This window comes from Oncorhynchus clarkii, chromosome 6, assembly GCF_045791955.1.
Source record: "Oncorhynchus clarkii lewisi isolate Uvic-CL-2024 chromosome 6, UVic_Ocla_1.0, whole genome shotgun sequence".
NCBI classification, from domain to species: Eukaryota; Metazoa; Chordata; class Actinopteri; order Salmoniformes; family Salmonidae; genus Oncorhynchus; species Oncorhynchus clarkii.
The window spans coordinates 11,748,439-11,775,821 of NC_092152.1; the positions used below are offsets into that span (position 1 = coordinate 11,748,439).

Genomic DNA, 27,383 nt, shown 5'->3' on the forward strand with positions numbered 1-27,383 from the left:
CTGTTAAACATGTAACAGATCAATTTGCACAATAGCACAAAAAAAACCTAAAAAATCTGTATTTCTACAGGAACATTTGTACAGGAAAAATCTTGCAGGACCTTTAGATTTCATACAGTCACAAATATCCTACATTTTTTTCTGCAGGAATCATGTAGGATATTTGCTCCTGTAAGAAAATCCCCACAGTATTCATTGTCACTTTCCTGTAGAAACAGCATGTTCTGCAGGAGTAACAAATCCTGCAGGTTCTGCCCCTACAGGACTCCTGCAAGAATTTTAGCTGACCCTGTAGGAATATTTCTTTTTTAACCTGATGTTGAGGATCTTTGAAAATTCCTGCACGATACAACCGATTCCTGCATGAGTCCAAGTCAACTTTCCCCTTCAGGATTTCATAAATCCTACAGAATTCCTGCCTCAGAAGTAATTGTGTAGATGACCTGTTTAACTCTTGTAAGGGTAGATAAGCTTACTTTATCTGCAGAGGCAGTAGCATCACATGCTGTCTAATGAGGATGGGTGGATCAGGGTCTGAGTGAGAGAAAGATCAGTATGTGTGCATTTCATACATTTTCCTTGCACTTCTCAGAATGCTCTATATCTAGAGAAGAACTTTCCCAGGAGGGTGACAGATACACATACCGTTTATAAAACCTTACTCAAAGTGAACACAAAATTAACCACACAATTGTTTTAAAACACTTGTTTATTTCATACAAATTCCCAAACAGCAAATAAAATACTACGTTAAGAATGATGACAGATTAACGCTTAATGTACATCAAAGCATCACTCACAGAAAGCGAACATCACATATCCCATTACTTACAATAGGAGAATACAACAGGTCTATTCCCTGCAGTGTACGTAATATTGCACAACAATTCACACAGACCTGCACAGCCGAGGCATACATGCTACAGTTTAAAGTGCTAGCTTGAACCATTAGACTGAGTGTCTGCAGAACATTTGGTTTAACCTACTACTGAAAACCATAGGATTCCCTTTTTCTACAATCAGCAGTGGATATGTACAGTAGCTAGAATAAGACGAGCACTATAGCAAATATCTACTGTGAAAGACAACTCCTGTGGCCACTAGTGACTTGACCCAAGATAAGCAAATTAACAAAAACGCACCTACGAGACATTCAATTTGTTCTGTAAATAATACATTCTGTGATAAACACAATCCCGAACCTGTTAATTAAGTGCATAGACTTTTTAAAAGGTGTTTCAACAGTCATTTAAAAAAGGAACAGGTAGAAGTGTTGTGTCCTAAAAGGAATGGTAGAGAATTATGCGCACCAATTCTGAAGCAGCTAGGATTTAAAATTAAGACTACAGATTGTTGTTCCTCAAAATAAATGTACATGATTCAGATAAGCAAAACAATTAACGCAGCAAATTCTAGGATACGCAACACTCAAATAGACCTAAAACATCACAACACAGAAAAGGAGACGTCCAAATTTAAGATGCTCCCTTGACAAATTCAGTCAGACATGATCTAGTTCCAACTACAATTTTCCACCAATTTCCCAAATTGCTCAAGTTTGATTAAGCTGAGAAACTTCACAGCACATACAAACTCAAAAGAAAACAAATTGCAGATCTATGACTTATTTTACCCCCCAAAAAATAATGCCACTAGATATGTACATTGATGTAAACATTTAAAAGAGTTAATTTCAGTTTATTATTGGATATATGAACAATCTTAAAAGGCTGAGATTAGGGTACAGTAAATGACTAATGTATTTATGGAAGCCGCAAAGAAAAGTACAATTCTGTTGAGAAAGGTATAGTTTTCCAGGGCTGATAGGCCACAAACCTGAGAAAAACTCATTATCCTTACCCTCAAGAAAACAAAACTGATGTACAAATATTGTCCAAAAACCCATGTAAGGAAGCCAGAGGGGACCGGGGCACTGTTCAGCAGGGGTAACCATTCAGAAATAGAAAATGTATAGAGATAAAATTACTCCCTTTTCTAGAGGACAAAGCATCTGATCAGTTTACACAATAGATTTCTAAATCGGAAGGTTCTGAAACGCTGCACACGGCTGAACAGACCCATGGTATGCCCTAAAACCTTGTTGTCCTAGCTGATACTCAAGAGCCAATCGTCAACGTGCATAACAAATGTCTAAGTTCTGTACACTAACATGACATGTGTCAGGAAGAAGTCGCATCGTAGTAGAGTTCCGTGGGACAGTTTGTGTAGTGAGTACCTGTAGTGTTTGTAGTTTCACATTCCCAGTGCTAAACAGAATTCCCAGTGCTAAACAGAATTCCCAGTGCTAAACAGAAAACATTCACTGCTATTGAACAACTGCATTCGAGGCAGCAGTGCAAGGTAAATTCATTAACGTGATAATTTAGTGATCAACAACTAATCTCCGTGAGTGTAATTTTAAGTCGAGATCCGCACGTGACAAGTCTCCCTCCCACTGACAGCAAAGCACGATTTACGTCTGAGTAGCACACACAGACCTCGTTAGAATTACACCCTGAACGTGGATGTTTAGTGTTATGATTCAGATAAATGTGTTCTGCATTGAAATAGTGTTCAGAGTGGTTAGGTAGTGACATTAAGTACAAGAAAGTGTGCTAGTCTTTAAAAATAAAAAGTGCACATTTTTTGAGCATGTGTCCAAATCAAATGCAGTGTAACAAACTGGTGTTGACAGACTCTTGACTAAGGACATTGATTAGGTATGATTTGTATTACACATTTTTGGTAGGGATGTTTCTCAACCGAGGGGTCCTTGTGACCTACACACACACACTCACCCTTGTAAGTGATGACTAGCCTTGCTGTTGTGCACAGTTAAACAAATCATATAATTTGTTAGATGATCTATTTATTGTGAAAGGCACAGAGGCATAGACGTAGCTGCAAGGCTCTTCAGGTTTCTCTTGGCTACGTTTTACTGGACTTAGTAGTGATACATAAATAGGTGTTCATAAAAAAAAACAAAGACCTGGATTAATAATAGTCAGCTGAAATACTGCAGACAAAATCATTACAAACATACCTGACTGAAAGCAGAGACCAACATGAACGCAAAGGCAAGTGTTGAGCGGGAGAGACCCGTGTGTGTGGAAGGCCCAGCATCTCACATATACGACAGCCGCTTTGCTGTGATGAAGTCCTCTAGATGAACCTTGCCACTACCCATGAGGCCAAAGGCAGGGTACATGGTACCGGAGCAGTCCACCTGCCGCTCGTAAAGGCACCTCATGGTGTCTGCATCATAGAAGTAGACCCGGCCCGCATCGTAGTCTAGGCACACGCCGATACGCTGTGGCATAGGCAGCACCCGGTTGCTGTGGTCGCCGTGGTCGCTGCCGGCAGAGATGGAAGCTTTGGGGAGGAATATTTTGCCCATGCCCACAGTGAGCAGAGTGAATGGCTGGGACAGATCATAGCACGTGTCCTCGCTGCCACTGTCGTGCCCACTGTCGTGGTCGTACCTGGAGGTGGGAGACAGGCAACAGTCAGCCTACTACAGCCCATTCAATAATACTGTCACACTGATTGTTTCCTCATTGTTACCTGGAAGCCTGTTCAAATATACATAACAGTAAAACCACAGTAGGTAATAGCAGAAACATATTTGAAAGAATTGTTGAAAAACGAAGGCCTTTTCTGTGAATTAACCCTCGACAGCATGTGTCAAACTCATTCCACGGAGGGCTGAGTGTCTGTAGGGTTTCACTCCTCGCTTGTACTTGATTGATGAATTAAGGTTACTAATTAGTAAGCTACTCCTCACTTGGCTGTCTAGGGCTATCTGAAAAGAAAAACCAGCAGACACTAGGCCCTCCATGGAAAGAGTGACACCCCTGGTTTACAAGTTAATGCTTCTTACGTCGCAGGCTTCTTTGTGACTCAGTCCTAATCCTTAGTGAGTGATCGAGTTAGTCTGAGTTTACCTGGGGCTACTAGTGTCTCGGGGGTTGTGGAACCACTCCAGCAGTTTGGAATCAGAGGCCACGCCCACCTTGACCAGGTAGGAGTGGGGCTCCACGCGGAAGGCCCAGTAGTGTCTGCCCTGAGAGATGCCCGTGTCACCAATGATGTAGTCCAGGCCCATGTAGCTGCCTGTCTGCACACGCTCAGCAGCCAGCAGGAAGGCCATGCCGGCCATGCTCTCCACAGAGTCACGGCGCCTGCTCAACGCCAGCCGCTCCGAGCTGAAGCCGCAATTGTCGTTGAATAGGAAGCCAAATGCTACGGGAAAAGAGCAACACAAAAGGAACAGTCAGACGCAGATAGAATGTCCTGTTTGATCATCGTCTCAGGATGCCAGCGAGAAGGTGGGCTTTCATAAAGTGTCACATGAGGGCGCCATTGTAAAGATTTTTTAAAAAAGTGAAGGAATTGACAGAATTTCCAAATGTATCCATTTACATGTATTGAAAGACAAACAATGCTTTATTTCTCATGTAAGGTTATTTTAAAATTATTTTCTAAGCCACATCTGCTGCGGCTCAAGTCTCAAAATAGTTACAACGCCAAAGGCCATAATTACTATTCACTTACCAACTAAAATAGTTATGCCTGTGCAATGAGCCATTGCATTCTGTCGCCATGGTAAAGCATTTAATTCATATTTATTCACAAAAATACTAGCCGTTTACCACTTGTTGCATGAACTACACAAACTTGAGTGATCTTAAAGATAACCTTCATTAAAAAATAAGACAAATGTATTGTCGTACAGTAATGACAAGTATGCCTGCACTGACTTGTGAGGCGTGTTGCAGCTACTGTTATGTCTGGTCTGTCTGAAGCCTGCATTGACCCAGAATTCCACCTCATTACTAACACACTATGCACCCCACTGCGAAAAATCCCCAGGAATGTGGGTTCCCAGTCCTATCACTGGGCTTCAATCCACAGTGGACCCAGCTCTCAGCCATAGTTTACTGCAGACTAATAAGGCAACGGAGGATAAACTAAATCCGAATGGATCAGCAATTATACACACACATGGAAGTTCGGATCAGAGGGTGGGGACTAGAGGTCGACCGATTATGATTTTTCAATGCCGATACCGATTATTGGAGGACCAAAAAAGCCAATACCGATTAAAATCGGCCGATTTTTTTATTTGTAATAATGACAATTACAACAATACTGAATTAACACTTATTTCAACTTAATATAAAACATCAATAAAATCAATTTAGCCTCAAATAAATAATGAAACGTGTTCAACTTGGTTTAAATAATGCAAAAACAAAGTGTTGGAGAAGTAATATGTGCCTTGTAAAAATGTGTGCCATGTAAAATATGTGCCATGTAAAAAAAGCTAACATTTCAGTTCCTTGCTCAGAACATATGAAAGTTGGTGGTTCCTTTTAACATGAGACTTCAATATTCCAAGGTAAGAGGTTTTAGGTTGTAGTTAATATAGTATTTATAGGACTATTTCTCTCTATACCATTTGTATTTCATATACCTTTGACTATTGGATGTTCTTATAGGCACTATAGTATTGCCAGTGTAACAGTATAGCTTCCGTCCCCCTCCTCGCCCCTACCTGGGCTCGAACCAGGAACACGTCGACAACAACCACACTCGAAGCATCGTTACCCATCGCTCCACAAAAGCCTTGCAGCGCAAGGGGAATAACTACTCCAAATCTAAAAGCGAGTGACATTTGAAACAGTATTAGCGCACACCCAGCTAACTAGCTAGCCATTTCACATTGGTTACACCAGCCAATAGGCTGATAGGCTTGAAGTCATAAACAGCGCTGTGCTTGCGAAGAGCTGCTGGCAAAACGCACGAAAGTGCTGTTTGAATGAATGACTACGGGCCTGCTCCTGCTCAGTCAGACTGCCCTATCAAATCAGACTTAATTATAACACACAGAAATACGAGCCTTTGGTCATTAATATGATCAAATCCGGAAACTATCATTTCGAAAACAAAACATTTATTATTTCAGTATGAGGTATGAGTTGCTATTTCAGAAAATGGCTCAGGCCCATCTCTCCCTGCCCATCACGAGTTCCACCCCTACACATGATTACGACATCATCCTCAGTGTGTTTGTGAGACATCAGTGCCTGGAGCCTACCTGGGGCAGGTGGTGTGTGGAAGGTGACCTCTGGGCTGTAGGGGCTGTAGAGGGAGTTGCGGCAGCTGCGGACTCGGAACGAGTAGAGGCTGTCGGCCTCCAGATCACACACCACTGTGCTAGGGCCGTACACCCTGTCTGTGAGGCGCCAGCGGCTGTCGCCGTCCTGCTCCGCGCCCAGCCTCCTGTACTCCAGAACCTGGTGGTCTGTGGCCAGGGTATCCTCAGCCAGCTGCCAGCACAACAAGCCCTCGTTGTAGACGTGACTACGGGACAGATCAATGATGGGAGGCTCGGGGACTGAGAGAGCAGAGAAAAGGAAATGGCAGAGTGAGGTGGTCGGGTTAAAGTCCAAGTCTCCCAAAAAATACAAATATATAAATTGACAAACTAACATAAGCAAGCCTTGGACAAGTAAGCCTTGACAGAGACATAACGGTCCATACAAAACATGCTAGACCTTATTTTAAAATGGTATTGGTTATCTGGAAATCATCTTTTTATTTTGACACATTGGTTTATGTAAGTGCATGGAGTTCTTACGAGATGACTGAACTCAGTTCAGACAGAATATGAACAGGAAGATTGAGAAGCTAAAAACAAATATTGCCAGGAAAAGCACTTTGCAAATCCTTCACCCCCCCCCCCCCCCCCCCCCTCCCCTCACTGCAGACATAGCTTCCTGTCAGCCACAGCCAGGTCCAGCAGGTTTGTTCAGGACTGGAAGGGGGGGGGAGACTGGGCGGCCTGCCAACCCAGCAGGCTACCAGCCTGAGAGCGCCGCTATTCTCAGAGAAACAACCTATTGATCGTCAGGACAGGCATTACACCAAACAGAGGCTTCTTCTCGTTTCTCACTGGCTGTGATACCAGACTGCAGCCTCTGGAGGGGCTGGATTAGGAAGGGGGAGAACACACAACACAACACCTTTATGGTTCAACTAGTGGGGGGATAGATTCAAATATAGAGCCAGTGAGAGCATAGAAGACTCCACAACACCGTAATGAGATCTGCTTGAGTACTGAGGTTGAAATTACACATCACCTCTTTGGGTGATATACAGTATCTGGGAGGGGGAGGTCACTGTCCCCCTCCCCAGACCCCCCCCCCCCCCCCCCCATACTGTTTCCTTCCATTTGTTGCCTTGTGAAGACGACCCTGGCGTGATCCTGGTGCTGGGTTGGAGCTGTTCGTTCCTTTACTCTGTCTGGTCTAGTTTAATGAGAAATCCATGCAGCGCTGCTCCATGTAGCACTTCTACAGGTCTGTCCTCAAGGACAGCCTGGCCCCCACTCTGCCAACCAACTGTCGCTAACGAACACAGATGACCCTTCGTCTCTCTACGGGGAGACAAAGCAGGGCCCATTTGTGGTCAGTAATCTTTATAGCGCGACGAGCCCACAAGCCCATTCAATACACACAGTAATACCTGTGGGACAGAGGGAGCAGGGTTGGAACTCATTCCGAGGACAACCACAGTTAGCCTATAAGAAGCCTCCTGTTTACTTCCAGGGTAGCGCTGCCCCTACTTAATATGCGCATGTCAAATCAGTTCCTATTCACAGGAACATAATTATATCCAGCCCGCTGCACAGTTCCCTTTTCTCTAAATCGAGTCTATATGCAAAGCAGTGGACCAGCAAAAAGCCCTGCAATGCTCTCTGTGCCAAAATCCCTGTGTGTATATCAGGAGTGTAACCGGCTTATTTAATTAAAAGCACTTCTGGTTACCAGTGTCTTAACAGAGAGCAGAGCCCAGGAGGAGGTGAAAGTGACTGACAGATTGAGGCGGAGGTGAGTTATAGGGGAACCAATGAGGAGTGTCAACAAATTAAGGTTAAACTTTGGGCTTGCATTGCAATGTCTGCATACATTTTTACATATTAGGAGTGTGGGGTGGGGTACTCACCTCCCCCAAAACATAGCTCCTTCAGCATAGTCTCCTCTCTGGAAGTTTCCAGCACAAACTCATCAAAGGAGGGGTCAGCCGCGGGGTGGAACGTCCTCAGAGACTCGGTGGATTTCGCAATTCTGGAAAGAAAAGAGGAAACAAAATGGCAGATATTCGCTTTGTAGTGAACATAAAGTGAATGTCTGCCCTCCATAACTGGCTACGAGACTATTGCAGCTCTGCTAGGCTTCACAGTAAAGCAAGAAAATGTATCAAGCATCCCAGAAGTGTTAAAAAAAGCCATCCCAGAAGTGTTAAAAAAGCCATCCCAGAAGTGTTAAAAAAGCCCACACTAACATATGTAGGTTCACAAAATCAATTAATTTGCTAGTAACAGATGATATTGATTTTATGCCTCAAACTCACACAGAACACCTTTGATGATAGTGGTAACAATATATGGTTAACATTACAGAAAATATTAGGTGTTTCTCTTTATATTCAGAATCCCATTCCTGTAAAGCTTAGAGAGGATCTCATGTTAAATACTGTTGAAGTAATATGGCTGCAGGTTCATCTGCCTCACTTAAAGTCAATTCTGGTGGGAAGCTGCTATAGACCACCAAGTGCTAGCAGTCAATATCTGGATAGTGTGTGAAATGCTTGATAATGTATGTGATATTAACAGAGGTATATTTTCTGGGTGATTTAAATATTGACTGGCTTTCATCAGGCTGCCCACTCATTAGGCGGCAGGTAGCCTAGTGGTTAGAGCGTTGGGCCAGTAACCAAAAGATCGCTGGATAGATTCCCAGAGCTTACATGGTAATCTGTCATTCTGTCCCTGAACAAGGGAGTTAACCCACTGTTCCCCGGTAGGCCGTCATTGTAAATAAGAACTTGTTCTTACTAACTTGCCTAGTTAAATAAAGGTTCAATTTAAGCTTCAAACTAGTGCCTGCAACCTGGTTTAGGTTATCAACCTACCAGGGTAGTTACAAACAGTACAGGAATGAAAATCAACGTGTTAATCATATCTTACCTAATGATGCAGAAATTAGTTTGGATACAACTTTCATCGGATGTAGTGATCACAATATAGTAGTCATATCTAGGAAAACCAAAGTTCCAAAGGCTGGGCCTAATAGTGTATAATACCACCCTGGCGTGATCCTGGTGCTGGGTTGGAGCTGTTCGTTCCTCTACTCTAGTTTAATGACAATACATACAATAGGTTTTGTAGCGAGGTTGTTGATGTGAATAATATTTGTTGGTCCATTTTGAGCAACCAGACGCTGCACTTGACACATTCATGCAATTGCTTATCCCAGTTACTAACTGGGATAAGCAATGCACCCATTAAGAAAATGACTTAAATCCCCATGGATTGATGAGGAATTTAAAAAAAATTGTATGGTTGAGAGGGATGAGGCAAAAGAGATGGTGAATTGGTCTGGCTGTACAACCGATTGGCAAAACTAACTAAGCAAAAATAAACTACACAATGAAACAAAGAAATGACAAAGACAGTAAAAAAAACAACTTTGAAGCACCTTAAATGACATGTTTGGCAGAAAAGCAAACAGAGCTCCATCATTCATTGAATCAGATGGCTCATACAACACAACTCACTGATATGACAACTAATTTCATGCTGTTTTCATTGGCAAGACAATCAAAAGTAGGCATGAAATGAAGGCAACAAACACTGACACTACAGATCCAAGTATATCCAACCAAATTATCAAAGACAAGCATTATAATTTTGAATTCGGTAAAGCAAGCGTTGAAGAGGTGAAAAAAATAGTTGACAAGCCCCCGGGGTCTGACAACTTGGATAGAAAATTGCTACAGGACAATATTGTCGTCATTCCTATTTAAGCCTACTAGAAAGTGTGTGCCCTCACGCTTGGAGGAAAGAAAGTTATTCCCTTCCCTAAGAATAGTAAAGCCCCCTTAACTGGCTCAAACAGCCGACCAATCAGCTTGTTACCAACCCTTAGTTAATTTCAGGAAAAAAAATAGTTTGACCAGATACAATGCTATTTTACAGTAAACAAATTGACAGATTTTCAGCACACTTATAGGGAAGGACATTCAACAAGAACTTCACTTACACAAAATGACTGATTGGCTGAGAGAAACTGATGATAAAAAGAATGCGAGGGCTGTTTTGTTAGACTTCAGTGCAGCTTCTGACATTATCGATCATAGTCTGTTGCTGGAAAAAGAAAACGTAGAGTAAGTAAAGCCAGTGTGTCTGTATGCGGATGACTCAACACTATACACGTCAGCTACTAAAGCTACTGAAATGACTGCACCACTTAAAGAGCTGCAGTTAGTTTCAGAACGGTGGCAAGGAATAATTTAGTCCTAAATATTTCAAAAACTAAAATAATTGTATTTGGGACAAATCATTCACTAAGCCGCAACTAAATCTTGTAATAAATCATGTGGAAATTGAAGTGACTAACTGCTTGGAGGAACCCTGGATTATAAACTGTCATGGTCAAAACATTGATACAACAGTAGCGAAGATAGGGCGAAGTCTGTCTATAATAGCGCTGGTCTGCCTTCTTAACAGCACTATCAACAAGGCAGGTCCTACAGGCCCTAGTTTTGTCGCACCTGGACTAGTGTTCAGTCATGTGCCAAAAAGAGGGACTTAGAAAAATTGCAATTGGCTCAGAACAGGGCAGCTGTCCCTTGGATGTACAGAGAGCTAACAATAATATCCATGTCAATCACCTGGCTCAAAGTGGAGGAGAGATGGAGTTCATCACTAATTGTATTTATGAGCGGTATTGACATGTTGAATGCACCGGTCTGTTTGAACTACTAGCACACAACTCGGACACCCCTGCATACCCTACATGCCACCAGAGGTCTCTTCACAGTCCAGAACAGACTATGGGAGGCACGCTGTACTACATAAAGCTATAACTACATGGAACTCTATTCCACATCAAGTAACTCATTCCAGCAGTACATTTTTTTTAAATCTGATAACAATACACCTTATGGAACAGCAGGGACTGAAGCAACAGACATGCATACAAACACATAACATATGCACTATACACAATGGATTTTGTGTTATAGATGTGTTAGTAGAGGCCTGAGGACACACTTAATGTTGTGAAATCTGTAATGAATGTATTGTAATGTTTTTAATATTGTATAAACTGCCTTAATTTTGCTGGACCCCAGGAAGAGTAGCTGCTGCCTTGGCAGGAGCTAATGGAGATTCAAAATAAATACATGCTAGCAAAGAGACCACTATCAGAGATGGATTTCCCGGGCAAGATAAATGAGCATGGGAGACTTGTGTGGGTGGGTGACGGTAACAGTGTTAGGTGACTGAAGTCCCAAAGCTGCTTTTTTGTTGTACACATTTAGATCAATTAGCAGGATTAGAGCTCGAGCAGGACATGGGGAATGTAAACAGCACTTCACCATTCCAATCTGTCCCAGTGTCCCTGATACTTGGTGTCATGGATCTTCGACACCCTCAACCTACCCGTAAGCAGGTTTATTTTAGTACTGGAGGAGTCACAGGGCCCAAATCCCCATTAGGAAACCTAGATAACAAGAGCAGCCACAGGGAAATGGCGTTCTGGCCTGTAATAGTTTGAAAAGGGGTCCTTTAAATTACTGACCTTTATTAAACAATGGTGATATTAAATAACCATTAGCATTTATCGCCACTGATGGTAACCGGAGCCAGTCTCTACTGTGCCTTTGTATACTAATGTGTTGGGAGTGGCAGTCAGGGCTGGAGGTTGACAGTGTTGGGTGAAATTGCCCTAGAAGATGATCTTTCCTCAGATTAGCAAGTCCCCACTACTAGTTTAGGTTATGATTGGAGGAGGGGAAGCTGAACCTAGATCTGCACCTAGGGGAAATTTGTCCCTGGAGCGGAGGCTGACCTGGTGTGCAGCTGCTTGGCCGTCTGAACGAAGCAGGATTGGTCTGTCTCCTTGAGGACCTCCTGGGCGTAGCCCACCAGGCCACTGTTCTCCAGCATGCCCTGGTACTCCTCCACCTGGCCCCTGAGCTGCTCCAGACGCCGCGTCCTCGACTGCTCGATGGAGTTCAGCATCTCAGACTTCCTCTCCTGGAGTGTCTGGAACAGCCGCTCAAAGTGCTCATAGGCTCCACACTCGGCCACCTGGCCATTCTCCTGTAGAGGTAGGGAAGGGTGTCAACGCATCATGGTGCCATAATACTGCATAGAAATCTGTTTGTGCCATCATGCCTCCTTACCGCAAGGATTTTGGCATGACAAAGTATGAATGATGGCACAACATCTGGGACCAGGCTAGCATAGTAGTAATATTACAACAAAATGTCAAACGAGAGAAAGCCGTCATAGTACAGTACAGACAAAGTCAAACTAAGCAAACCCTTCTGCAGTGGAATTCATGCAAATTATTATGTATTTACATGCATTTGAATGTGACCTTCCTTCTCAGTGCAGACAATGTCCCTTTGTTATTTAATATAAGACAAACAGTCAGACACAGGACAAGTTTTGTTCCGTCAACTACTTGCCTCAGTTTCATTGATCAACACCTCCAGGTGGGAAATCTGAGTCCTCACTTGGTCCTCTTTGCTGATTAAGTAATGGATACTCTTTGATAGCTTCTCCTGTTGGTATCACAACAAAGAACATTTGAGAGCATTCAGAAAACCGATTGAAATCCTACCTCATCCCGGAATGTTCCGGTTGTTCATCAGAACAAAACACCCAATATGCCTCTGCATACAGTACGGCCAGCAGAGAGATCGTCAGATGTTCAATTGATAGATAAGCATAAGATACAAATGATTACATTAAATATGGATGAGTCAGGCCCGGTGCCTGTGTCCATAGGCCTCTAAGATTACAGTCAAAGGACACAGAGTCCTCTGTCCCTCTGCTTTCAGTGGCTGACTGACCTCTCTAGTCTGGAGGGGGGGGGGGGGTGTTGCTTGTTGTTGATGACTGCACATGTGGATTACACTGCTCAAAGGTAAACTGATCCTGTGGATGTGTGCCACTCAGCAGATACAAATGACTGATAAATATTTCATTAGGGGGCTCAAAATCAAATAATTTATTGGTTGTGTACATAGTTCAGCAGATGTTATAGCAGGTGCAGCAAAACGCTTAAGTTACTAGCGCCTTTACAATGATGTCAATTAAGTAGGCAAATAAAAATGTCAGAACAAATCCAATTAATCCAAATGCAATCTATACAAAGATTTACACAAGATACTGTATACTAAGAATCCTACGTACAGCTACTGGATTGAGCTGTGTTGTTTTCTCAATGTCTAAACACACAATGCAAAAACTCCATGGGAAATAAGCTTTCGGACCAGAGACAGGAAGATAAACACACGTGTGAATGGTGGGCAGACATGTATACCTATTCACATACTAAGTAGTAATATAGAATAAGCCTATAAAACAGTATTATTATTTACCTTTATTTAACTAGGCAAGTCAGTTAAGAACAAATTCTTATTTTCAATGACGACCCCTTGTTCAAGGGCAGAATGACAGATTTTTACCTTATCAGCTCGGGGATTCAATCTTGCAACCTTTTGGTTACTAGTCCAACGCTCTAACCACTAGGCTACCTGCCGCCCCACAACAGTATATACAGTTGAATTCGGAAGTTTACATACACCTTAGCCAAATACATTTATACTCAGTTTCACAATTCCTGACATTTGATCCTAGCAAAAATTCCCTGTAGTAGGTCAGTTAGGATCACCACTTTATTTTAAGAGTGTGAAATGTCAGAATAAGTTTATTTATTTCAGCTTTTATTTCTTTCATCACATTCCCAGTGGGTCAGAAGTTTACATACACTCAATTAGTATTTGGTAGCATTGCCTTTAAATTGCTTAACTTGGGGTCAAACATTTATGGTAGCCTTCCACAAGCTTCCCACAATACATTGGGTGAATTTTGGCCCATTCCTCCTGACAGAGCTGGTGTAACAGAGTCAGGTTTGTAGGCCTCCTTGCTCGCACACGCCTTTTCAGTTCTGCCCACAAATGTTCTATAGGATTGAGGTCAGGGCTTTGTGATGGCCACTCCAATACCTTGACTTTGTTGTCCTTAACTTTTGGAGTAGGGGGCAGTATTTTCACATCCGAATGAAAAGCATGCCCAGAGTAAACTGCCTGCTACTCAGGCCCAGAAGCTAGGATATGCATATTATTAGTAGTAGATTTGGATAGGAAACATTCTGAAGTTTCTAAAACTGTTTGAATGATGTCCGAGTATAGCAGAACTCATATGGCAGGCAAAAACCTGAGAAAAATCCAACCAGGAAGTGGGAAATCTGAGGTTTGTAGTTTTTGCCAATCCAATATACAGTGTAAATGGGGTCAGATTGCACTTCCTAAGGCTTACACTAGATGTCAGTCTTTAGAATGTTGTTTCAGGCTTCTACAGTGAAAGGGGAGCGAATAAGAGCTGTTTCTCAACCAGTGGTCTGGCTGAAAGCAGAGTTGTTGATCGCGCACAAGCTCTGTTCCCTTTATAATGACAAAGGAATTGGAATATTATTGAAGATTTATGATTTTAAAAAAAGTCCTAGAGATATATAATCAATCGTTTGACATGTTTATACGAACTGTAATTAAACTTTGACTTTGTCTAGACTTAGTGCCCACGCCTTGTGCATTTGGATTAGTGATCTAAACGCGAACAAAAAGGAGGTATTTGGACATAAAGATTAAATTTTTCGAACAATAGAAACATTTGTGGAACTGGAATTCCTGGGAGTGCATTCCGATGAAGATCAAAAGGTAAGTGAATATTTATTTAACGCTATTTCTGACTTTTGTTGACTCCACAACATTGCAGGTTTCTGTATGGCTTGTTTTGGTGGCTAAGCGCTGTACTCAGATTATCGCATGGTGTGCTTTTGCCGTAAAGCTTTTTTGAAATCTGACACAGCGGTTGCATTAAGGAGAAGTTTCTTTAATCCTATGACTAACACTTGTACGTTTCAATGTTTATGATGAGTATTCCTGTAAATTGATGTGGCGCCAATGACAAGCCACCGGGGTCTGACAACTTGGATAGAAAATTGCTACAGGACAATAGCGGACAATATTGTCGTCATTCCAAATCACCAGATGTTTTGGAGGCAAAACATTACTGAACATAACGCGCCAATGTAAACAGATTTTGATAGAAATATGAACTTTATCGAACAAAACATACATTTATTGTGTAACATGAAGTCCTATGAGTGCCATCTGATAATTTTCTCTATTTCTGCTTTTTGTGACTCCTCTCTTTGGCTGGAAAATTGCTGTTTTTTGTGACTAGGCGCCGACTTAACATAATCGCATGGTATGCTTTCACCGTAAAGCCTTTTTGAAATCGGAAACTGTGGTTGGATTAACAAGAAATTTCTTTAAAATGGTGTATAACACTTGTATGTTTGAGGAATTTTAATTATGAGATTTATTCATTTGGCGCCCTGCACTTCCACTGGATGTTGGTCAGGTGGGACGGTAGCGTCCCACGTACCCTAGAGGTTAAGCCATTTTCTACAGCTTTGGAAGTATGCCTGGGGTCATTGTCCATTTGAAAGACCCATTTGCGACCAAGCTTAAACTTCCTGAATGATGTCTTGAGATGTTGCTTCAATATATCCACATAATTTTCCTGCCTCATGCTGCCATCTATTTTGTGACGTGCACCAGTCCCTCCTGCAGCAAAGCACCCCCACAACATGATGCTGCCACCCCCGTGCTTCACGGTTGGGATGGTGTTCTTTGGCTTGCAAGCCTCCCCCTTTTCATTCAAAACATATCGATGGTCATTTTGGCCAAACAGTTCTATTTTTGTTTCATCCGACCAGAGGACATTTCTCCAAAAAGATCAATCTTTGTCCCCATGTGCAGTTGCAAACCGTAGCCCGTAGCTTTTTTATGGCGGTTTTGGAGCCGTGGCCTCTCCCTTGCTGAGCGCCCTTTCAGGTTGTCGATATGACTCGTTTTGCTGTGGATATAGATACTTTTGGACCCGTTTCCTCCAGCATCTTCACAAGGTCCTTTGCTGTTGTTCTGGGATTGATTTGCACTTTTCACACCAAAGTATGTTCATCTTTAGGAGACAGACGGCGGCTCCTTCCTGAGCGGTATGACAGCTGCATGGTCCCATGGTGTTTACACTTGTTTGCGTACTATTGTACAGATGAACGTGGTACCGTCAGGCATTTGGAAATTGCTCCCAAGGATGAACCAGACTTGGACTACAATTTTTTTTCCTGAGGTCTTGCCTGATTTCCATTGATTGTCCCATGATTTCAAGCAAAGAGGCACCGAGTTTGAAGGTAGGCCTTGAAATACATCCACATGTACACCTCCAATTGGCTCAAATTATGTCAATTAGCCTTTCAGAAGTGGAAACATCTAGGAGCAACAACGGCTCAGCTGAGAAGTGGTAGGCCACACAAGCTCACAACGGGACCACCGAGTGCTAAAATGAGTTTTAAAAAAGTAGTCTGTCCGAATTCCAATGCAAAGCGTCGGCTGGAGTGGTGTAAGGCTCACCGCCATTGGACTCTGGAGCAGTGGAAACACGTTCTCTAGAGTGATGAATCAGGCTTCACCATCTGGCAGGCCGACGGACTAATCTGGGTTTGTCGGATGCCAGGAGAACGCTACCTGCCTGAATGCAAAGTGCCAACTGTAAGGTTTGGTGGAGGAAGAATAATGGTCAGGGGCTGTTTTTCATGGTTTGGGTTAGGCCCCTTAGTTCCAGTGAATGACAAGGGTTTCCCAAACTCAGTCCTCGGGACCCCAACGAGTGCACGTTTTAGTTTTGTCCTTAGCACTACACAGCTGATTAAAATTATGAACTAATCATCAAGCTTTGATCATTTGAAATCAGCTGTGTAGTGTTACAGCAAAACCCAAAATGTGCACCCCTTGGTGTCCCAAGGACAGAGTTTAGGAAACGCTGTTCTTGATCATTCTGTGCTTCCAAGTTTGTGGAAGGCCCTTTCCTGTTTCAGCATGACAACTCCCCCATGCAAAGCGAAGTCCATACAGAAATGATTCGTCGAGATCAGTGTGAAAGGAATTGACTGGCCTGCACAGAAATCTGACAAACTCATTTGGTGATGAATTGGAATGCCAACTGCAAGCCAGGCCTAATTGCCCAAAATCAGTGCCCAAGCTTACTAATGCCATGAACAGAAGCAAGTCCCCGCAACAATGTTCCAACATCTATTCACAGAAGTGTTAAGGCTGTTACAGCAGCAGGGGGGGGGGGGGGGGGGGGGGGCACCATATTAATACCATGATCTAGGAATGAGATGTTCGAAGACCAGGTGTCGACATACTACATGGCCAAAAGTATGTGAACAGCACTGCTTCAATGACCAGTTGAGCAGACAACCACTTCAAAACTAACACTTTCCCCAAGGATGTATTCATTAGTACACAACGTAGCAAAAATACTTGCGACAGAAAACAAAACTTTCTTATTGGACAAATTCAGATAGGCCCCCACCCTTTCGGCCCATTTGGTTCCTAGAGTACACACCCCTGATTCCTTTCAAGTCAGCTCAAGTGAACGGTTCGAGACAACAGTTCATTATATGGTACCTTGAGGATCTTGTAGGCGCTGCTCATGGATGTGACTTTGTGGTTGGCGTGGGAGCCTCCCAGCTTGCACAGGTGACAGACTGGACGGCGGCACACCTCGCAGTACATGTTGACCTTCTCCATCTCGTGCTCCGGACACATCAGCACCTGATGGACGTGAGAAACTCATTGGACTAGCTGACATTTTCAATGCCGCAAACACGTCACACCTCAAAATGCAAAACAGAAGTACTGGAGGACATTTTTAATGCCCAGAATTCATTAGCTCTGAACGGGCAACTGCACAACAAAAGACAGGCAGAGAAAAGACTTGTATTGTCAGCCCAAATTAAAACTTATGAATGCTAGTGAGCTGGTTAAGGACCAGTCCTGTCAACATATCTGATGGCTGCACCATGTACCCGATCAACTCAATGAGTCGTCCACCATCATTGACATGAGCAAGTCACTATTCTAAAATCAACACCAGAAAAACCTGCTTGCGATAAACAATGAAAACCCCGCCGAGGTGGGCAATGGCATCTACCTTGGGCCTAAAGTTCATGGTGGGCCCCACATACTCGTGCTGGGCTTTGGGGGTGCCCCATGGATGGTGGAACTTAAAGCACTCGTTGCAGTAGCTGGCCTTGCAGTCCATGCAGCTCTTGGTGGCCTCTTGCTGGGGCGGCTTGCACATGTTGCACATGATAGCCACGGCGGCGCGGGCTGCCTGCCGGTAGCGCTCCACGATGCTCTCCAGGGTGAAGTTCCGGAAGAGCATGCTCATGCCCCGCTCACCCAGGTCCACATCGTGTTGGCAGCCTGGGCACGGGAAAGTGGTAACGCGGGGGGTCACAGAGCCACGTCTCCATCCTGGTGAGGAGATGGAGCCTGCTAGGACAGAACAGCCATTAGAGTACTAATCGAAGGGTGGGCCTGCACAGAGACAGGCAGACAGACTGGAAGGGTCAGTGTCCGACAGAACAAACACGGGTCCTTCCTTCTCCGGCAGCTCTCGCTACAGGGTGACCCCTCTCAACAATGGATCACACAAGAGATAGGATGAGCATGTGTTTACAATGACCTGGACATAAAAATTCACAGAAAATCTAAATGATTTTAAATAAATTACAAAATCAGGTGGAACGTAAAAGGTGGGAAACCCACTGACAAAACTAACTGAAAAAGCAGTGACAGAACAGATCAACCAAAGGGTAAGAGTGTAATTGATTTCCACTACCTGCAGAGGAAATTCATTTTGAAACCATTTGTCCAGTTCAATGCATCACAACCAGATGCCTTGTAAAGCATCATCATCTAGAAAGACTACAAAGCTGTAGCATATTATTAGAAAATATGAGGACAAAGGCATTCATGACACATGACAGATGCAAACAGCACGACCTTGTCACTGAGCATGAAACGCATTTAGGAAAATGGCAAGCAAAGGAAAAGAAAAAAAAAACATTTTGCAGAGCACCAACAGACGATTGGTGGGTGCAAAGCAAGCATGCGGGTCAATCATGGCGTTTGCATTTGGAATGTGTGTGAGACTGTGTATAATAATGGCAGACTGAGGAGGATGGAGCAGTGGGTGAGCAGGCTTGATGTTTTGGATGAAGCGACAGGTCAGGGCGGGGATTGGGATGGAAATCGATGAGGTGGGGGGCCACGTGTCCTGGCCTGAAGGCGATATTAAAAGGACAGATACTTAGGCTGAGTGGGTGTTCTGGTCAGGGAGGGAGGAGGTTGCTGCAGCATGTGCCTACAGCAAGGAGTACAGTAGCAGGCTGAGACACACTGCCAACTGCCACAGTGGGATTCAGAGGGTGATTGCTAGAGCAGAGAAAGAGCTCAGGGCAAAAACTGACGAGTCATTGCAAGGCCATTATAGCAGGGCAAAGGGGTGGGTTACCTACAGAACCACATCATTAACAACATGGTCCGAGTCATCATAATGCGACAGAGCCTCATCACCATAACCAGGACTGCATTACAAAAGGGATGCAGGCAATCTTGCCAAGAGTATGTGACTAAACCAAATACTGTACACGCTGGGAGAAATACATCCTCCCTACACTTTTTTTTTTTTTAACTCTACTTGAAGAATAAACTGTCAAGATGAATGGATTTCAGACAAAGCTGTTGGTTGCCTTTAATACTTGATCTCTATGAAAGGGAAAACTGGTTGGTATCCTGCATCTGGTGCCATTTTTTTTATACTTGTGTCAGATGCACTTGTTAGGAGAGATGTTGTGAAGGGTTTATAAATGGAGAGAATCTTTCACTAGCATTAGGACAATTGCGGCATAGCCTTTTTAAAAACATCTACTGAGCACTATAACATAAAAAAAAATAAGTAAAAACTGAAAGAAAAATGTCGGCTGAAGATTCAGTAAGACTATTGTTTTGTTTGGCATTGTGCTCTAGGGGCGTGTCACAAATGTGTGTGCTCTAGGGGCGTGTCACAAATGTGTGTGCTCTAGGGGCGTGTCACAAATGTGTGTGCTTTATGGGGCGTGTCACATCAAATAGAACAAATGAGTTGGTTAGAACATTGGCTTCTGGCTAAGAGCAATCTCTACAAACACATGAGTCTAAAACATTATCATTTTCAATTACAGCTAAACCATAGCGCTAAAAATGCCTCCTTGGGGCAAGCCTGTCAGCCGGCATATGATTGAAGGTTGCAGTGGTATAATCTAGAGCACATGTCAAACTCATTCCATGGAGGGCCGAGTGTCTGCGGGTTTTCACTCCACCCTTTTACTTGATTGATGAATCAAGGTCTAATTAGTAAGGAACTTCCCTCACCTGGTTGTCTAGGTATTAATTGAAAGGAGAAAAAAAGAAACCTGCACACACTCTGCCCTCCATGGAATGAGTTTGGCACAATTGCTCTAGAGAATCTTGGCATATCTAAAACTAACCCCCTGTGTTGTGTTACATAGAACTAGAACTAGAACCCCTGCTGCTTCTAAAAGTGAATCTACTGGCCTCCTCCACAAGGTACTGAATGCATCATAGGCTACAGGGAGGGGAAACCCCTCTACAGTTGCACAGGCATTAAGAAAGTCCACTTTAAACCAATTCCTTTACGTCCATACCCATTTCTCTCACCTCGGAGATTCCCATCCAGAGCTGTAGCTCGCTCATTCTCCAACCTACTTATTAAGACATGCATGTGTTGAAAGGGGAGCACTAAACCCCGAAAGCACCAGGCCAGGACAAACAAAAAAAAACACCAAATGTAGACAAATTGGTAGGACATAATTTACATTTATGCCTTTGCTCAGTAGACTTTTTAAAAAGCCAGAATGCCACGTCTACCAAAAACAGGTGGTCTATTGTCAGCTGTGTGTTACGTACAGTAGAGTAACAGTAAGTTGGGGTTCACAGGGGGGGTTGGGGGGGTTGGGGGGGGGATCTAGTAACACTGTACTCACTACTACAGCTATTCAAAAAATGGAACCCGCGTCTACCTCTCCTCCCAAACGACCTTCTCTGCAGTGTGGCTGCAAGCAATGGACAAAGAAGTGAAGTGAGATTAACATATACAGTATGTGAACAGAAGTGGAGTCACACCTGACGGACAGTGGACAAGTGCCAACACAACAGTGCCTAAAAGAAACTGCCCTCTTAAAAAAGGTTTAGGTCAAAACATGTGAAATCACATATTTCAAAACCTCTATAGGTACATTGAGTTTAACACACTCTAAAACAAAACAAAAAAGTCTGGTCTGAATCCTAATAAAACAAGGTGAAGAAAACAGAGGTTGCAGTAACAAATCACTGTTAGCTTTGAAAGCAGTTGTCTGATAAATATAGTGGAGTCCTGGCTTCAGTTCATTTCATTCCACGCAGGCTGGTTTTGTCACCATGACCACCACTGTTACTGTAATGATGCAGGCTGGTTTTGTCACCATGACCACCACTGTTACTGTAATGATGTAGGCTGGTTGTCACCATGACCACCACTGTTACTGTAATGATGTCAGAGATTTAAGACTTTTACTGAAAGGTACGTTAAAGGGATACTTAAGGATTTTGGCAATGGGGTCCTTGATCTACTTCCCCAGAGTCAGATAAACATGTAAGATACCATTTTATGCCTCAGTGTCCAATATGAAGGAAGTTGGAGTTAGCAGACAGCGTTACTCGTAGATTTCCAGTCGTTGCGCTAGTTAGCACTGGCTTGCAAAACTACCTCCAACTTCCTTCATACTGGACATATATAAAAATGGTATCCACGAGTATATCTGACTCTGGGGAAGTAGATCAAGGACCCCATTGCCAAAATATTCCTTAAATAATGTCCTTTAAGATAGTCAACGCAATTATCAGATTTTGTTTTACTAAATCTGCATGAGAGCAATGGTTACTAACCCGACAGGGATTGTAATTTAGTTAATGATTCTTAAGATGACCAAGGAAGTGTTATCTTTTTACCGGCTCTATAACCCTGTTTTTCTAAACAGCATTGAATGTATCCACTGTTTTAATAGATGCAGACCTGGACATGAAGAAAGGGCACATTCAGGTTGGGCAAATGTGAATTGGTTGGTGTTTTGGAGTGGCAGGGACCAGCTTATGGTTAAGTGAAAGACTGCCTTGTCTCACTCCATGCTGCTAGCGCCTTGGACTTAGACATTGACCTCAGTTTTTTTTTTTGCAAAGCAAATAATAATAATATTGCCCCCCCTACCACCACCACTCAAGCATTTTAAATGCTTCAGTGGGATAACAGTCATGCTTCGTTCCACCATCTGTACATAACTCAAGCCTCATTCTATCAAGGTGCTGAAAATGATAGGCATGTTGTGTTAAGAAATTGCTTGGTATTACTAATATCCACACAATAGAACTATAATTTAAAGGATTTTTGAAGTGAATGCCTTACGGACATGGAATTAGAGTCTAGACAAAACAAAAGTGATGACTTAAAACGCTAGTCGTGTTACTTCATTCTGTTAAAGAAACTTAGGACCAATCTCAAAGTGGACAAGATTAGACGGAATGTATGAACATCTAACATGATGGTTTTAAACTGGATGAGATCGGGGGTGGTGTCCATTTCATTCTACAACCCAGAGAATGACTTTCAGCAAATACATGTGAAAGATGAACCTGGGTATGAAATGTCCATAGAACTTTACTGCAAATTGCATGTGATGTTGTCAGAATCACAATATGGGCATGAGGACTGGCCAAACCCAAACGCACCTGATCTTGCAAGCCTATCCAGCCTCTCCATGCTTGGCGAGGGCACTCTGGATCGGGGTCCTGGGCTCCCAGGGAGGGAACATTCAGACCCAGCATCGAAGGAATCCTCATGGTTCAACAGCAGCAGCTCTCGCACACACTTGTGACAAACACTGTGCTGACAGGGCAAGATGAGGGGGTGCGTAAACAGCTCCTTACAAATCGGACAAATGAGCTCCCGCTCAATATTCTTGATAGGGACCTGGTGTGGACACAGACAGCACTATTATGTCTACAGTAGTCTCAGGCGAACTGCTCCCACATACAAGAGAGATCAGGCAGGCTAAGCCTGCAGCAACTCGGTCCTAAGGTCCCCAAGGGGGGCACATTGTTGTTTTTTGCCCTTACATTACACAGATGATTCAAATCAACATCAAACTTTGATTATTTGAATTAGCTGTGTACTGTTAAGGTAAAATATATATGCACCTTGGGATAACCAGGACCGAGTTTGGGAAACGCTGGCCTACAGTAATATACATAGTATGAACCGATATTATCGTTCCCTTTCAAATGAAATGTTTAAAAAGTAAGCCAGATTTATTAGACTAGGCCTACGTCTAAAATAAATCACATTCTTCACTGTTTAGGCTTGCCCACTTCAAATACTTTGAAACAGTCAAACAAAAACAAACTCATCACCTGACACTAATCAATACATTTGATTTTTCCTAAACAAAACTTTAAAAGTGTAGCGTCTACACTAGTAGGCTATGCACGTAGTTAAGGAAGTTCATGCATCAGCTTGTTGGTTAGCTGAGGAAGCACAAAATGGTTACAGCAAAGCTAACAATCCCTCGGAAAAAAGGAACCACAGATTCTCATCACCATATGAGGAGTTCTTGCTATAGAAATACCCTAATTTCGACCTCGCAATTTGAAATAATAAAAGCAAGGTCAACCATGGAGTCTGTACACTTCTAACAATGATTAATCAGTATCGTTCCACGAGGGTGTTACTAACTTAGTATATATAGTTAGCCATGTAAAACCAGTATGACCTGTACAATTTCCCCTTACCGATACAATTGAGTTACGTCGCGACACTGCAGACATGATGAATATATTTTTTGTTCTTGAGGCGTTTAGCTTATTAAAAGTTCTCCAGCGTTTGTTAAAGATTACGACTACTGCAGTCACGAGCGCTGTTGAGTCGACAATGAATTAAATACCGTGACTAGACGCTCTGGATGAAACAGCGAGCCGTGAATCAGCAACAGCGCCGGTGCAGTTGAAGCAATGACAAGCTGTGTGGGGCGGGTTGGAGACACTGAAATCACCATAGTAACAATGCTGCAGCCCTGAGTATTTAACCCTATCAGTCCCGAGATCCCAGTAAAAAAATCTGACTCATTTATCTGCGTTTCCAGACTTTATTTAGCCTCACAAGTAAGTGTTTTACCATTTCCTTTTCAGGACAATGAGGGCTACAAGTACAACACAAAACAACTGGACCTAAGCAGTACCATTTATGAGTTTTATTGACACATTTCAATAAATAAAAAAGTCAGCCATAGCAAACACCTGAGAAAAATGTATGTTTATGAATGCTGCTAGTGGGCTACAGAAATAGTTTGCTCACTGGGTAATTAATATCCAACTAGTCAGTGACAACTGTTTGGAGTTTGTGACAACAACTATGTGAGCTTACTACAGTATTATAGACACCTTGCCCTAGGATTTCCAATGATCTTCTATGTAGAAAAGGGGTGTCAAACTCATAACATGGAGGGCCTAGTATCTGCGGGGTTTAGTTTTTTTCCTTTCAATTAAGACCTGGACAACCAGGTGAGTTCCTTACTAATTTAGTGACCTTAATTCATCAATCAGGTACAAGGGAGGAGTGAAAACCCGAAGACACTTGGCACCTCCGTGTAACGACTTTGACATGTGTTATTAACGACCCTTGTGTCGCTTGTGGGCATCATCAAAGAGGAAGAGAAAGGCGAGGCCCAACTCGACGGAAAATCGGTCTCCCTCCAGCAGGTGGCGTTTTTCATCATTTCGCCCACCGAGCAAGGAGTTATTTGATTTATGGATGTGTATCCGCCAATCTAAAGAAAGGATGGGCGGGAGCTAGACAGCCCATTGTGAAGACGGAAATCAAAGGAACCACAGAAAATAATTCCCATTGCGAGTACGGAAGATAGCTTTTAATAGTTTGTAGCTCAAGCCATTCGGACTCTATAAAAGATCCTGCTCGGGATCCATCCTTGTCTCACAAACACAGCTCTAGCTCAGCCCACGTTAATCACACCGACTAAGGGTTGGTATCTACGGCGGATGCAGAAAAAATAGACGAATCGAATCGTACAACACAGAAGTGTAGCTCGAACGCACAATGTTTAAAAAGGGTTGGAAGTCCAAAACGTGCCGGTGATACGGTAGGACTCATTGGGTTAAAAGAGAGGGAGGGCAAAAGGATCGGCTTTCACTGGCCGAGAAATGCTTTGCCACCTAGAACATTTGAGAAGGTCAGGTCACACACATTTCCTAGGTGGCTAAGGTCCGTATGGATATCGTCATTACAGTAACAAACCCCCAGCTCACACTGTTCACACCCCTCTTATTGGACCTGGGGTCCGTATTGACCCCATTCTGGGTCCACATCCGGACTGCGGTCCGCCAGTTGAGTATGTTTCAAAATTGAGAGATGCTACATTGTTGCTTTACCAAAATAGCAACTGTTTGGTCTATCATTTGCAGAGAACATGCACTCATAGCATTGAAGATTATTTTTAGGGAAGGACATTAGGAATAGGCTATATTATAGTACATGGAGTCCCATGTTAATTATGAATGGCTTGACATGTAGGCTAAAGCTTACCCTACCAGTTTGCACATCTGGTGCATTGTCCAAAATAATGTTCACGCCAAATGTAAATATTACATGGGTCCTAGTTACACAAATGATGGGCATTAAAGAGATTATCTGGTACTTTTGTATACAGTAGTTCTGACCGTAGCCTTCACAAGCCAAAACTGGTCCCGGAAAAACTGCTACAAGGAAAAACTGCTACAATCTCGCATATGTGCAGATTTGTGGACCACGCCATTGCTGTCGCTCACTCTGCTGTAGTTGCATGACGTGCCTCTCGCTTGCGCTATGGAGAGGGGCTGAAGCTCAAAGGTTGAACTCGAATTTCTAGGGGGCTGGCCAACTTGGAAGAAAATGTAGAAAAATGGCGAAGCGCAGCCTCCCAAAAAACGGTCACTTTTAAACTATGGATTTCGTGGCTAATTGCGGTAAAACATTAATTCTGCTCATAGATTATGCATGTATGAATTGCATATCCAGCCCAAAGTGTAATGTTTAAAAAATACTTAGTAGTCACCAAAGTTCCGGAGCATGTCTTTAATAATGTATGCTAATAGGTCAAAAGCCTAGAATATTTCGTAGGACTGCATTTGCAGTATATTCTTTATGTATGTAACCCCTTGGTATCCTGCAAAGGCGTATTAGTATATTTAAATTCAATATTTCGATTTATGATGATTGACAACCTTGACATAAGATAATGGAATTTATTTGCAGCCTATAAAAGGATAAAGGAAAATAAAGGACTTCATGGAGATTATATGGAGAGGAAAAAACCTTTGTGAGTCTTGCACCCCACATGAACTGCTTACGTCACACTTTCAGATAGCATACAGATAAGATGGATAGATATAGAATAATAAATCAAATAAATTACAACAGCCATCTACAAATCCTCATATTTCATGCACATTTTATCTTTACATCCCTAATCCTGTTCCAAGGACGGCACAAAACCTTGAGCATCCTTCCTCTACCTAGACTACACACCTAGATCTAGCCGAAGCAATACTGAAGACGCCAGCTTTGCTCCAACAGGCTACAGATCTGGCATTAACATAAATCATATCTGACGTTCACTTACCTCTCCCGCTGTTATCCGCTGGACTATCTGCTGGACCAAACTCGGTAACATATCCTGATTATCTTCGGTATCCGCGGTATCCGACATAATGGCAGATAATGTCGACAAGACAATGGTGGGAATATAATAAACAATGGGTCAATAAGAAATAAATAGCATAAGAAACACTGTAAAAATCGAATGGCTTCCCAAAGAATGAATGTCACAGTCAGAGAAATATGGTTGCTTCTTCGTCCTCATCCTATATAATTCGAGCATCCTTTTTAGCATACACTTCATTCATGCACCAGCTGCTTGAGAACATTTGAATTAGCTAGAAATCATCTTTGATGCTTAACCCCGCCCTCACTGTACATCTCAGACGTGCGCTTGCCCGCGCAGTTTAGGCATCTGCAGCATCATCGGCGATGTCTCCAACTGAGCCCTTTGTATTTCTTCAGATATAACCCAAGCCTACTCACACAGCAATGAATAGAGTATGGCTATTTTTAAATTACAGAAAATAATCTCTTATGATGTTTGGGAATATAATTGATTACGAAATAAAACTACGGAATTCATTGGAGTCGAATGAAACAGTGCGTTCATGTATGCATGATATGCCTATAAATATACTAG

The 27,383-nt window shown here is 42.8% G+C and overlaps 1 protein-coding gene across 5 annotated transcripts; it reads right to left on the reverse strand.

Annotated features, from left to right (window-relative positions):
* Nucleotides 1–691: 691 nt before the first annotated feature.
* Nucleotides 692–27,180, reverse strand: LOC139410615 (E3 ubiquitin-protein ligase TRIM36-like). Of its 5 annotated transcripts, none has more exons than XM_071155926.1 (11): nucleotides 26,766–27,103; nucleotides 22,825–23,065; nucleotides 21,084–21,116; nucleotides 18,149–18,492; nucleotides 17,623–17,769; nucleotides 12,547–12,642; nucleotides 11,922–12,175; nucleotides 8,011–8,132; nucleotides 6,101–6,400; nucleotides 3,945–4,242; nucleotides 692–3,482 (listed from the first exon to the last, which is right to left on the reverse strand). In XM_071155926.1, exons 1-11 carry the CDS (start codon nucleotides 26,850–26,852, stop codon nucleotides 3,125–3,127), a joined length of 2,280 nt encoding a protein of 759 aa, XP_071012027.1. In that variant the 5' UTR covers nucleotides 26,853–27,103; the 3' UTR covers nucleotides 692–3,124. The 5 variants fall into 5 exon arrangements, with proteins under 5 accessions (XP_071012027.1, XP_071012026.1, XP_071012029.1 ...); XM_071155925.1 differs by having other exon boundaries at nucleotides 18,149–18,495; XM_071155928.1 differs by lacking the exon at nucleotides 26,766–27,103 and adding an exon at nucleotides 23,884–24,107 and having other exon boundaries at nucleotides 18,149–18,495.
* Between the last annotated feature and the right edge of the window lie 203 nt (nucleotides 27,181–27,383).